Source organism: Nyctibius grandis, chromosome 6, assembly GCF_013368605.1.
Source record: "Nyctibius grandis isolate bNycGra1 chromosome 6, bNycGra1.pri, whole genome shotgun sequence".
NCBI classification, from domain to species: Eukaryota; Metazoa; Chordata; class Aves; order Nyctibiiformes; family Nyctibiidae; genus Nyctibius; species Nyctibius grandis.
In genome coordinates this window covers 41721111-41735074 of record NC_090663.1, presented here as the reverse complement: position 1 = coordinate 41735074, position 13964 = coordinate 41721111, and the positions used below count along the sequence as shown (strand labels likewise).

At 37.4% G+C, this 13964-nt stretch overlaps 1 protein-coding gene across 3 annotated transcripts in view; it reads left to right on the top strand.

The window, feature by feature from the left end:
• NEIL3 (nei like DNA glycosylase 3) overlaps positions 1 to 13513 on the top strand; it is a 28994-nt gene extending 15481 nt beyond the window's left edge. For 2 of the 3 annotated variants that reach the window (XM_068403093.1, XM_068403094.1), the window contains exons 5-10: positions 792 to 866; positions 3416 to 3582; positions 6620 to 6789; positions 9850 to 10252; positions 12151 to 12325; positions 13120 to 13513. In XM_068403093.1, the coding sequence (XP_068259194.1) occupies positions 792 to 866; positions 3416 to 3582; positions 6620 to 6789; positions 9850 to 10252; positions 12151 to 12325; positions 13120 to 13296 (1167 nt within the window). In that variant the 3' untranslated portion in view covers positions 13297 to 13513. The remainder of the gene's footprint in view (positions 1 to 791; positions 867 to 3415; positions 3583 to 6619; positions 6790 to 9849; positions 10253 to 12150; positions 12326 to 13119) is intronic. The other variant, XM_068403095.1, reaches the window with a different exon arrangement.
• The last annotated feature ends 451 nt before the right edge of the window (positions 13514 to 13964 follow it).

The window sequence follows — 13964 nt, the reverse complement described above, 5'->3', positions numbered from 1 at the left end:
TCCTGCTTGCAGCAATCTGTAACGAAAATTGTTAATCAGGCCTGGCTTGCTCAAAAACAAGAAGGGGGAATTGTGGAGGCTTGGTTAAGTGAGAGGGGGCATGATTTCATGCTTCTGAGCAGTCTGAGCAATCCAGGCTCTGAGCAAGAGTTAGGCCCGGAGCGAGTCACCTTGGACTCTCCTTGAACGCTGCAAAAATGCAACAAAACAAGAACTTGGCAGTTGTAACAAACAGATAAGAGAAACAGGAAAAGGGGAGGGGGTGCTCATCGCTCCATGTATCTAAAATTATAGACCAGTCGTATACGCTACTAGTACGCGTGGACAGCAAGGCTTTACCAATGGAAACGCGGGCTTTGGTGCGTGATCAGCGTGCTCTCTGCTTAGAGTCTATATATATCCTGTACGTGTAATCATTAAACGGAGAACTTCCATACTCATATTGGGATTGTGTCATTACTCTGGGACCGTCGCCCAGCACCCAAGAGCCGCGCCCTCGACTTCCCCTTTTCTTCACTCTTAAGTCAATATAGACAACTGAAATGTTTACCTAATATTTTGCACAAATGAGGCAAGTGACATTGGTATTCACACAGTGAGTTTGTGTAGTACAGAATCTGAAAATGTACTGTTTTACTGAGATTATATATATAACGTGAAGTCAGAGCATTATCATAACAGGAAGCAATGAAATTCCACTGAAGGTGTTCAAATTGCCCCTGCATTTATAGGTCTTTTTGTTGTCCCTTAGCATCGTAATATTCTAAAAATAATTCTTGTCTTACTTACAGGTTTGCCAACTGACAGATGAACATATACGTCACTTGGTGAAAATGACACGCGATTTCACCCTGCTTTTTTATAAGGTATTGGCACATGTTTCTGAGAAACCTCCAAAACTTGACTCCAGCATGTTAGCTGTATGTGATCATCTAGTGTGAACAGTAAAAAGACACAACAGGACAAGTCTTTCCATGAAGAGGAATGTTAGTTTGTGTGCTCTTTATTAATTGTGAATTGTCAAATGATGGAAAGGTGGGGGAGTCTAGACTGTAAGAATGTGCACAGCTTGGCCCAGTTGCAACAGAAGAGTTTGACAGATGCTTCATGAGGGCCAGGTCAGTTTTGCTGTGCATGCGCTGTAATGTCACTATGAACGTGTCAGAATTTATGTAGGTTAAGCACACACTTACATGTAAGGTAACATAAAGGTCACTCTTCAAACTGGGAGCTAGAGATTGCCCCAGGGAAGTATGAAGGTAATTCATGTGGCTTCCTTTATGAAACTTGAAATAGGAAGTATACTTATGTGACTAAGTAGATTCTAACAACTTTTTTTCCTAACTGAAACAACCTTTTTGGTTGCTAAAGTGAAATAAATTCCAGCTTCTCCCTACTGCCACAAGTTCAGTAGGATTTCATTTCTTCCTCTGTAAACGCTATAATTCCTGGTTGCTCTTTAACTTTCCAAAATAGAGAGAATTTGACCTAATTCTTCTATGTTTTTCTTCTTTAAGCTGCATTCAGAGAAATGAACAGCAGCAGTGAAATTCTTGTCTGTTTCTCTTGGTATACAGGAAAGGCAAGGAGCTAGTGCTGCTAAAAATTCCTTTTTTGTTAGGCTAGGAGGAGGGCACCTAACTTTCGTAATACTGCCTTTCAATCATGAAGGCTAAAAATGTAATTTGTTTAATGGTCTACTTAAATGCCTCCTTTCTCCCAAACAACTGAAAAGTAGTTTAGTCTGTTGGCTAGGGAAATCTTTTCATTCTCGAAACTTCATAGTGAAGTCTACCTGTAAAGAGAGAGCATCCAGTTCTGCAACAATTATAATACTAGGAGACTGAAATGTGTCTCGGGCTTTTAGACTAACAATAAACAAGTTAATCTTTCTGTAGCTCAGTGTAGCCATTTCCAAAACTTTTATAATCTATATGTTGCAAGTATTCACCACTCAAATGCTTTTAAAGGAGAGCTAGGCACCCCTCAAGTCTCTTTAAGATAAAAACATAACAAAAATAGGTTAATAAGAGGCATAGGGCTTGATCATTTTTTATAGACTGTTAATAGGATGTAGTAATCATACTGTATCATTTGCAGTAACACCTTACAGATGCAAAGATGAAGAATCTTGTTTGTGTAAAAAGCTGTTGCTCTTGTTTGGTTTTTAAATAGCTGGATGGGAGGAAGCTACTAATAAGAAACTAACTGTAAACCTTGAAGAAGAATCTTGAGAAGAAAGCAAACAGCTTGTGAATATTCATGCAAATATATATTAGTAATTCCTTCTGGTTGAATTACTAGATTGTACTGGCAAAAGCATTCTCATTCAGCGAGGCTGATGAATAAGAGCACAAAAGAAGCAAATACGCTATGCTCAAAGGCTGGGAAACCTCCAAGGGTCTTCATGCATTATGGAGCTAGAGCTCTGCCAGAGCTGGGCTGGTGTTGCTGGGCCAGCTGTGGTATTATTTGAACTGTGCCCAAGGAACTGCGATTGTAGTGCAGAAACTTGTGTGGCTTTGCAGAGTTGGCTGCATCTCTATTGGGCTTTTCTTGTTTGTGTTTTGTTTTTTTGTTTTTCTGCCAGTTTTAGCTGGGGTATGTCTGTGCTGACTTCATGTGAATTGACTCATGAAACGTGCCTGCTTGTCAGCCCTCCGGAGGCTCTTTAGGTCACTGTGCCCTTTGGGCTTGTACTGTACTTAATTTAATATGACTTTCTGCCAGGATCTGGGAAGGTCGCCATAGTGCCAAGGGGCTTTTCATGAGCCAACTTGTCTGGCATGGCCAGTGCTAAGATGAAGCTGAGCAACTTTACGGGGTGCTACCCAACTCCTACAGAATCTCTGGAATATTTCTGCATTGTGCAGTTCTTTAGGTTTTGGGAAGGTTGATTAACCCAGATTATAGCAGCAGGTCTGAGCTGGCTCCGTGGTGTATTTTTGGATCTTTTTGGAGTGAGGGAAGGTGTAGTTGTTTTGTGTTTTATGTTTGTTTTATTTTTGTTTTGTATGCTGCATTGATTGGAGCTCATCAGCTCTTTAAGAACACTCCTGCAGGTGCCAGGTCAAAGATGACTGGTGCTGAATCAGAGCTAGCTGGTCCAGCTGAACTCAGGGGGTCTCTTGCATATATTTACTTTCAACATCCTAGTTTTTTGTCTTGTGTCTTTTATTCCATTATGTGGAGAATTCCAGACACGGTTCTACCTGGTTTAAAGTAAATTCTTTTCATAAAAGAATATGAAAAACAGATGATAGCTCTTATGGATGTGCCTGAAATATCTCTTTGTAGTCATTGAGCTGTTGGTTTACGTAGGGTTTTTTATTTTAGCTTCAGTTGAACTGTAGAAGGACTGGCATAAAATTCATACTGGGTCTCTAACTTCGGTTTTAAACATGTTCTGTTTTAGTGCCGCAAAACTGGGTCTCCGCTCTACAAACACTACAAAGTATACAAGCGCCCAACCTGTGGTCAGTGCAATGGGAAGATCACTGTGTGTCGTTTAGGAGAGAATGACAGGATGACTTACTTCTGCCTTCGATGTCAAAAGGTGGATCCCCAGCTTGTCAATGTTAGGTATGATGGTAACTTTATAACACTTTTAAGCATAAAAGTGCTTAAGCACCTCAAAGTGCTGTTACAGTAAGAGGACATCACTTCTCAAATAGAGTGGATCCTTGTGCATTTCATGTCTAAATTCACTTGACTTTGCAAAAGAAAAATGTTTTGGCCATTGGTATTTAAAAATGGTTAAAAGCTTTGATACTATTTCTTTCAAAGGCCCCATCTGTTATGAAATAGCTGTTACTCAAATGTAGGAATTTATAAAACAATTCAGAGTACTCAGATTATTCAGTTTCTGGAAAAATTGCCCCTTATTCTTGGTGTTATCAATATAATAGGCTTGGATGTTGACACACAACTGAGTTGAATGGCATAAGGAAGGTAGAAATTTATGTCTCTGTTTCTTTTCATGGGATATCCCCTTCAGTCCTGGAATATCCAGATAGCTGTGCATCTATGCAATTTTGTTCTGGTTCTAGAGTTACACTGAGGAAAACTAAAATTTCAGTAAATTCAGAGTACAGCAAATATTGTAGGGCTTAGGGCTTTTTTTTCTTCCTCATCAGATTTGGAAAGCTTTTACTACAGGGGTGCCACAGACACACTTTCAGTTCCACATATATTGTGCTAGCGGCAGCTTTCCTCCTTTTATTTTAGAAAAGCACAAAATGCATTTGATATCACTTACATACCTAAGTTGTTCTTGAAAATTTTCATCTGAGGTTTCAAATCTTGCCTTTTTATACTAAGCTCTATCAATCTAACAAAAGATACTGCTTCGCTTTGCAAACTTTGCCTTCATTAGTGTGTATGTGTATATATATATTTTTTTTTAGATAAGATTTACAGAACACACAAATCCCTCTCCCATCTCCAACCTTCTTTCAAGATTCAGATGGCTGAAGAGATTTTAGTTAAAGCTTAAAAATCACCTTTGAGTACAGATCAAATATAGAAATTCCAGCATAGCAGATAAATATTTCACATGCTGATAACCCCAATCTACTGTGTTTTCAGAAAGTAATAATGAGAAATGTTTTGCAGAAGGGTAGGAAGACAGCAGTGTTTTGTTGAGTCAGGTAATTAGAAAATGATGGAAGGAAAAAAAATCTCTTTTTCTCTCTGTTCTAGAACAAGTAGTGGTTTGGTTTTTTGTTGGGTTTTTTATTTGCTGCTGTTTTTTTTTTTTTTAAACAAATAATTAAACAGTGGTATATTTCAGTGAAAAACATGGTAATGGTAGCTATAAAATAAAAAGGTTGTTTCTTGTGCTGTCCTCATGCTAATCATCAGGTCTTTGTGTTCTACTGCTCTGTTTTCTATTATGCGGTAACTGTTACCAAATAAAAGTATGTTTAGCTCAAGTGGTTTATCTGCCATTCCAAGCTTTTCATGTTTGAAGACTGAAAGGAGCCTCTGTGATCAGACTGACTTGCTACAGATCATAGACTGTAGAATTTAACCCAGTGGTTCTTGGGTCAAGTCAAGTCGCTTGTGAATTTGCTCAAGTGAAAAAATGAAGAAAATACCCATTATAAGCTTACCTCTTCAAATTCAAATGTACCTTGAATCTTTAAAATACACTTTTCCCCCATATTTCATGTTTCAGAATGGGGCAGGGTGGGGAACAACATCATGGACAGACTGGGGGGCACATGGACTTAAACTCTGAAACTTGACATGCTGAATATATTCAGCCTAGTAATGCATCTTTGATAGCTGAGTAGAACAACTGATCTAATAATGTGAAAATACCCACTTTTAACACTTCCAGTTCGGCTGTTTTGTTATCTAGCCACAGTATTTTGGTGAATGCCACTGTAATGTTCTACATCTTGACTGCACAGGACCTTTGGTATGCCAACAGTTCTCATTATCCTCCTTAGTTTTCCTGTTGTGGAAGAGATGTGGTAGGTAGTGTGTATCCCTACCATTATCTTAGAAATCTAGCCTGTTAAGGAAAGTGATAATTATGGAATAAGTGTTAGGTCTAAGGAGTTTCACAACAGTTCCCAAGTACAGCGTTTGCATTATTAATTGAAGTGCTTAAATTCTTAAGATTAAAAAAAATGTCCAAAAAGTGCGTAATTCCCCAAAAACTATGGAGAAAAATGCTTGATGACTTATCAACCATAGTACTTAAAAATTTACATACATATCTTACTGAACATGTGAGTTCAAGTTACATTTAACATGTTTGGACACTATGACAAAATTAGTCCTTGGTACTATGTAGGGACTGTAAAATAGTAACTGTGATTCTAAATCAGTGTATCACATAGAAGGTATTATAATTTACAGGAAAATAAATAAAATTAAATCTATAGAAGTGTCTGGAGTACAGCTTTGGCTCACAGTCACAGCTAGGATGTTCCTGAATTCTTTCTGATGAGGGGAAAAAAAGCACCAAAAAAAAAAGAAAAAAAAATAAATAATTCTGAACAGGCTCCTAAATGTTAAAAGGTTTTCCAGCAAATGGTGACATACAAGACAGACTTTGACTTTTAAGGTTTTCAGTTCTGTTGGGTGTTATGGTAACAAAGTGGTCTAATGGGTGCCGTTTAAATGAGAGCAAAAAAATTTGTTTGCTAGATTGTGTGATTTTTCTCTAGTTCTTCTGAACGGTTCTTCATCCAGTAATGCATTTGTTAGTAAGCATTCTGTACAGGGATGGGTGAAAAGTACTGAAACAGTCTCCCTTTCTCACCAAGTTTCTTGCTGCAGTACTTGAAAATGGTAGGGAATTTGAGAGAGGCTGGGGCATTGTGCTGAAGAGTACCTCAGTTAATAATTACCTTTCTGTCTGTTTTCATTTAAATATTTTTATTTGTATTACTTCTGCAGCATTGGGAAAGATTTGCCCTTGAGGTAAGGGGAGAAAAAGAAAAAAATCAAGCTCTAACCATGACTTGCTGTCTAAGCTATGATAGGCAGGCATAACACTGTGTACTACTTGTTCTCTAGCCCTGTGCCTCCTTGCACATAGAGGTGTAAGGCAATTTGTAGAAGAAACGTCACAAAAGACTAACATTATTTTTTTGTTTCCCAGCAAACTGCCAACTAGAAATAGCCTAATTGGCTGGGCATATGGCAGGAGGTCATATTCTAATGAACACATAGCTCAGAAATCTGAAGAGGAGTGGACATGTGTGCGCTGTACCCTAATAAACAAGCCTTCTGCTGAAATCTGTGATGCCTGTTTGACTTCAAGGCCTGAAGGTATTGAAAGGTTGTCTGGAACCTCTACTGGGAAAGGGGGGAGGACTGTAGTTTTGATGCAGTTTTTAGAACTATAGAACTGTAGCAGTGTCTCATTGTGAATCATATTTTATATAACTTTAGCTAACTTAAAGTCAGATTTTGGGGAAATCTTATATAGACAATCATGGAAACTGTCTTGTCTTAAACTCTAAGTGTCTTATCTTCCAGCTTTGGGTGCAGGTGGGATTCTATAGGCAAGCCTCTGCTGTGCCCCTTTGTTTTTATTGCGGCAAGGCGTGAGATAAAATGCCATTCTTTCAATTCTGAAAATCATTAGAAGCTTGCAGCATATGTCTGATATAGAAATCACCAGGAGGCAGAAAAGTAATTATCATTCTTTCATGTGAAGAAAAGCCATATATTTTGGTACCCTTTCCAAAAGGATGTCGGGTTTCTCAGGGGCTGGGTTTTTTCCTCTAAGTTCAGAGTAAGGATGATTCTGGACTTCTTACCTAAATTTGTTGATGTCTCTTAGTGGAGCTTTTAATGCTGCAATCTAGATCTGGTGGGCAGAAGCAGGTGTGAATGAGACCTAGAAAGGGACAGGAAGATGGAATGAGTAGCATGCTAGCTTCTCTCCAGGTTTCTGTATAGGAATGTAGATATTAAGAAGGGATGAGTGAGGTAATGGTAACACTTCCCACTGAGACCTGTTTTCTATGTGAAGAGTAGCTTTGTATTCTTCACTTTCTGTAGAAAAACTGAGTAGATTCCTCTGTGGAGGGATTTACAGGAAGTTATTTGGCTCCAGACTGTTGCTAAGAAACATTTTGAATTGCTACCTATGTTCCAAGAAACAAAGTCTAGAGGTATGCATGTGCATGGCTTTTTTAGGGATAAAGCTAATTCTATGACAATTTCATATTGAAACTTTTCTACCTCAAAAACTAATACTCTACTTATTTCACATTGTGTAGGGAATTATTCAGTGAAATGGCTGAAATCTGCATACTGCAACTTATTTTTCTAGCTCCAGTGCTGCAAAACTGAAAGAAAATATATTTGTAAACAATATACAGGGGGTTTGTATCTGGGAAGAATGAATGTTTTCATGTAGGCTCCAGGACCTATTGTTAAAAGTTCACTGAATTTAACTATATGACTCAAAGTGCATATGCTGAAATCAGAATTAAAGATCACATTCCCATAGCTTTTGATGGTACTTTGAGTCATACTTTCCAAAGTGCCTCCAAATTCCCAGCCTGTGAAGAAGTGACTTTATGGTACCAATCTCTGTTCTTATAAAATAAGTTCCAATGCTTTTTTAAAGTATTGCTTCATTCTAGTTATTCCCTTTATGAATGGAATGATGTATGTGAAACTCTTATCTTATACTAGCTAAAGTCCATTTCTTCAGGCAAGGAATCAATAAAAGTATAATCAGAGGCTAATCGTGCAAAATCAGTGCCAGAAACCTGAAAGTTTTGATCTGTCCACAGACTCAGATTTACCAACTAACATTTATCCTGGAATTAATACTGTCAGCTGGACCTTAAAGTATATAATTGCATGTGCACAAATGCTTTATTTTAAGCTTTGTAACAAAGTCCTGTTCCTTCTCCTGTACTTCTGTTTCACTTGTTTAGCTACATGCCATTACTGAAAACAGGTCTGGAATCTGAAGATGTGTTAGACTTGGTGGAATACTGTTACAAAAATTATTTTTTTAAAAAAAAGACTTATTTTTGCATCAAGGAGTGGTATTTGAGACTTTTCTTAAACGTGGTTTTGATTACATCTCTCTTTTCAGACTTTAAGATTCCTTGCCTTCTCACTTTGTTAATTTTTTGTCTTTTATGTTGTTTCTAAAATTAACTACTGTCAGCAGAAACATTTGAATTTTTGAGAGAATACTTGGTATGTAAAGTTAGCTGCTGGCCATACAGCTGAAATAATTCAGTCTGTAGAGAGAGATAACTATTTACCATTATATCTCAATTTCCTTGCTCCTTTGCTTAGTACAAGGCCAAGCTCCTATTCTTTCTTAAACAAATCTGAGTGCACTGGAACCAGTATGTTTCACTGTGCAGCAGTGGCAAAATGGAAGGAGCCTGGAAACAAGTATTGTTAAGAGTAAGCTGTAGGGATTCGTATTTTGAATGCCTTTGGAGAGAGTGTGCCCTTGTGTATGCCTTATCTACCCATTCTTCTGCTTAATTCCCTCTTCCTTGTATGGGGGGAAGATGTAAGAGGGAAACATTTGCTGGAGGTGGTAGAAAAGAAAGGACTCTCTTGAACACTATGGCTTCACAGCTACATAGGGACCTCATAAAGTTTTTCTTTTCACCCTTTTCTCAGGAAGGATTACCTACAGACTCCTTATTTATTAAACTGGCATTAATAAATTACACCCACTCTTCTGGAATGATTATTGTCCAGTAGGCAGGCCTCCAATTCTGTGAAGAAACATACTGGTTTTCATGTCAGGAAATAAATGCAAAGTAACTGTCTGAACTGCTTGCTTCTGAAGCCTCTTACAGTAAGGGATTGATAAGTTTGGATGTGCACAATGTTTGGAAAGGACAGGAACCCTGAAAGCACTAGAAAACCCAACAAATGAATATTCCTTTTTGTGTCAATAGTAAAACAATACTATAAAAATGGATAATGTATTGCTACTAGAGGTACCATACCCTGTGATCTCCCAGTGCTGGGGCTATAAAAGGTTATTTTGAAAAATTTAAATATTTTAATCCCTGTATTTGGGCAAAATTCAATTTTGTATGGTTAATTCTCCAATAGCTTTCGATTACAGAGTACTATTCACACCTGGTCTTACTCAAGCCATAGTAATGTTATCTTGAAACACATGTTGTACGTGACTCCAAAAGTTCATGAGCTTTTTTATTGTAATAAATTTGGTACTATACCTAATCTGTGACAGGTTTTGAGATCTCTCAAAATGGTATGGTAAATTTACTCTTTCACTTCCTGTGTGATGACTTATGAATACAGATCAGAAATATGATGTATCACTCTACACAGACGAATTATAACCAATAACTTATTTTTCCTTAGTTCCGAAGACAGAGGATGTTGAAGATTCTGCAGCCTTTAACATAAACTTAATGAAGTACCCTTGTAATGATTTCAGAAAACCAAGCACAGAAATAAAGATCAATAGGAAAGCTGCATTTGGAACTACAACTCTTGTCTTAACAGATCTTGGTAACAAAGCTGTTTTGAGAAATGATACCCAAATATCTGGTGGATGCTGTCAATGTGTTGCTCCAAAAAGCAATTGTAATCGAATCCAAAACAAAGTCTGCCAGTCAGGGGGAAGCACAGACAAGGATTGCTCCACACATGTAACTGCTGTGGCTTTGTCCTCCTCTCAGCAACCTCTCTCTTTCGAACACATACAGAAGAAACAGAAAACTTATCATCTACCCTCTGTTCACCAATATAATACAGCAATCAGGTATGCCTTCTGAAATGTAAACAAGTCTCTTTATAATCCTATAAACCAACTTTATCCTTGAAGATTAATGGAATACTGTGCTGTTGGGTTCAGACACTGTTGCCTTTGGTTTTCTGCCAGAGGTAACTTACTCTTGGGCAACTAAAATTACACTCAGATTTCAAAAGCACTGAATGACCTAGGCTGTCACTGGAGAAGTCCCGATTTTGGCATCTGGCCAGTATTGCTGTTAACTCAACAGTTGTTTATAGTACAAATATTGCCATGGAATAGGACAGTGTAGCTCTAATAGGTCAACGAGCATGGTTCTACCTAAGGAGTTGTCTGATCTTAGCACTCTAGTTGCTATCTGCTTAGAGAGATCTTGAAGTCACTGTGAAAGATCACAAAAGGAGAGTAGCTGAATGAATATATTCTAATTAAAGTTATTTGTCAACCAGCAGTTTTCAACATTCTTCCATGATATGAAGCTCTGTACAGGTACCTTGATGAACCTCCCATCACTATTTTCTCTTAACCTTCCTCCCCATCCTATACATAACTACTTCAACAGTCTACCCATCCCAAATTTTTATTTACATAGCCCTATTGAGACACATCCATTGCCCAGTTAAGAGACATGTAAGAACCTATTAGGCTTGTCAAGGAAAATTTGGGCAGACATACACAACAGTAATGGGAGTGCAAGGTAGATGTCACTTATAGTGGTAAATTATTCAGGGTGAATGTGAAAGATATTAATGATATGCTACAAAATTCTTTGTCATGTGTCTGTTCTGAAATATAGAAATTATTTCTTGCATTGTTGAAGCACCAATTTTGAAACAGGATCTCACTGGCTAGCCAGGTTAGGCTGTATGAATACACTTTCTCCTTGCTGTCTCAGTAGAGGACTACAGAGAACTGGGGACATAGGCAGAATAACTGAGAATAGAGAGGAGTGCAAAGATGAAATGAGACGGTATCAATCATGATAACAGGTAGTTACAGTGAGTCATCAACTTAAACATTTAAAAAAACCCAACCAAAACCAACACTTTGTAACAAAAACCAAGAAAAAATTTGTTGTGTTTTTTTATTTTGTCTTAATGAGGTGTTGGAAGAAAACTGCTGATGTCTGCAGGACTGCAATCTTCCAGACATAAGAGAACATAAAATTCCTAAGCTGATAATTTAACAAGAATTATTAATTAATCTTTTCTTTTTGCACTATGGTTTCATCACTGCTTTTCTGTTCTATATTAGAAAGATACATTTCAGAGCATTAATCTTTTTCATGTTACTGTTTTTAAATAAAGCCTTGTGTATTGCATTTAGATAATCTCTGACTATCTCAATCATGAGGAAGAAAGAAAGAAACTTTAACCCATTCAGAGAACACTGGTCCACCCTCTCACCTGGATTACTTACTGTCTAAATATGATTTGGAGCATTATTGTAGCTTTTTAGTAAAGAGGGTGGGAGAATTTTCTGAGAAGCACACAAATACCTTCAATCTGGAGTAATTACTTGGTATTGGTCTTTTTCCCACTGAGAGCAGAATACTTTTTTAGCATATGTTGGAATTTGGGGTGAGCAGTATAATAGCCGTGGTAATATTTATTTTGTTTAGCAGGTTAATTTAAGAGTACTTTGAAATAATTTAAAACATGGGCTAATGCTGGGGAAAACTGGTATAATACCTGCAACAAAAGCACACAGTCTTGTCTATTCACTACTAGCAATCATTCAGGTTTAAAGGCACAATAGGGTGCATAAGAGAAGTAAGTTCTCTGGCTGTCATTGTCTGTAAAGTACACTGAGCCAGCTGTTGTAATGGTAGGAGAGAGTTCTTTGTCTGTGGTGCTGGTAATCCCTTTAACATTATGCAGGAGTCATTTTGTAACCTGTCATTACAGCAAACCTCAAGCAAATACAACACATGATATTCAAACATTAAGCATGGGCCATCCTTGCTGCACTAAACACAGGCGTCTCTGCAGCCTCAGAGTTGTGAGAAAGGACGGAGAAAACAAGGGCAGGCAGTTTTATACCTGTCCTTTACCCAGAGAAACTCGGTGTGACTACTTTCAAGTATGTATAAGACTTCAGGGCCTGTTTTCTAATAAGCACTTATTTCTCCAGCCTCCCTGCCCCCGTAATCTGTAATTGTGGACCGATATGATCCATTTAACTTTGAGGTAATTTTAAAAACTTTTGCACACTGAATTGAAACTAAGAGCATAATAGTAGTTATAAACTCGTAGTTTTAGTTACTTCTCTTACTGCTTGTGCAAATGCTCTTAATCTGCTTCCATGTGATGTAAGACATATTGGTTTGAAGGGACATGTACAAGTCATTTAGCTCAGCCTCTTGCTTGAATAAGGACTATGGCAAGCCCTAGATCTAGACATCAGCCATGTTTCTGTCTAGCCAAAATCTTGAAAACCTCCAACGGTGAAGATTCTGTAATCTGCCTCAGCAACTGTTCCCACTGCTGCACTAACACCCAACCTGACCTTCCTAGCTGCAACTGGTGGCCATTGCTCCTTGCTATGAATGGATGTGATTGAGAAGAGTTTGACTCAGTCACCTACCACCAGGTAGTTAATAGATGAATTCAAGACAGTAACGACTATAATGCCTTAATTTGAAGAAAACTATATGTTAACATCAATTAAAGTTACACCAGTTAAAGTGCATGCAGTTGCAATTAATGTTAAAGAAAAATCTAAAATCAGTGATCACAAAAGAGGTCAAACTATCTTAACTACTAGGAAGAGCTTCTGCTAGGGCCTCCCTTGTAGATCTGTTTTTATTTTAAAATAAGGAATTCATAGGTATCACATATGCTAAAACTGTGCCTAAAACCTGTTTATTTTGGCAGTGGGCTGACTTGAATTTTCCATTTTGTAACCATGGCAAGCGAAGTGTTATGAAGACTGTGTTGAAGATTGGTCCCAATAATGGAAAAAACTTTTTTGTGTGTCCTCTTGGGAAGGAAAAACAGTGTGGCTTTTTCCAATGGGCAAAAAATGGGCCAGGTATGCAGGTTATTCCTTGATGTTGATGTTCTCATTATCTGCTCCTCAGGATGTCTTATGTGCATAGAACTTTCCAAACTGCAGGTTTGGAAAGATTAATTTTACGTAGTCCTATAAAAATTAAACACTGCTTATATGCTGCATACTATTTTGAAATAAACATCTACCTTGCAATATATTGCAACATACTGTTATACTTCTAATAAAAAAATTGAACTGTTATCTTTTTTTCATGTAAATGTCACTGAAGTTTGTCAGCACTGCATACGTGATTTACACAATGGATAACAATCTAAAGTAGTAAGTTGTGAGACTTTTTCATAAATATAAACATGTATTTAATAAAAGTGAATGAAAAGTCAATATACTTTAATACCATTTCATGCTTTATTTCCTCAGAGCTTAAAATGAAACAGCAATAGACTGTACGCTTCAAATGTTACCATAGTTGAATGTGTGATTTGGAAAACAAAGACAAAAACTGTCCTCTAAAATTAATAACATGACTCTGCAGTTTTCCTAATTATGTATTTTAAATCCAGGTCTTAACATTTTATTCTAGTTGCTACTGAACTTTTTTTCCCCAATCCACATCTAATGCATAATAAAATCATATTTCTTAGGTGGTTAAAACTCAGTTTGTATGTGCTTGTCTTACCACTAGTTGATGAAGCAAGGGGAAAAGTAA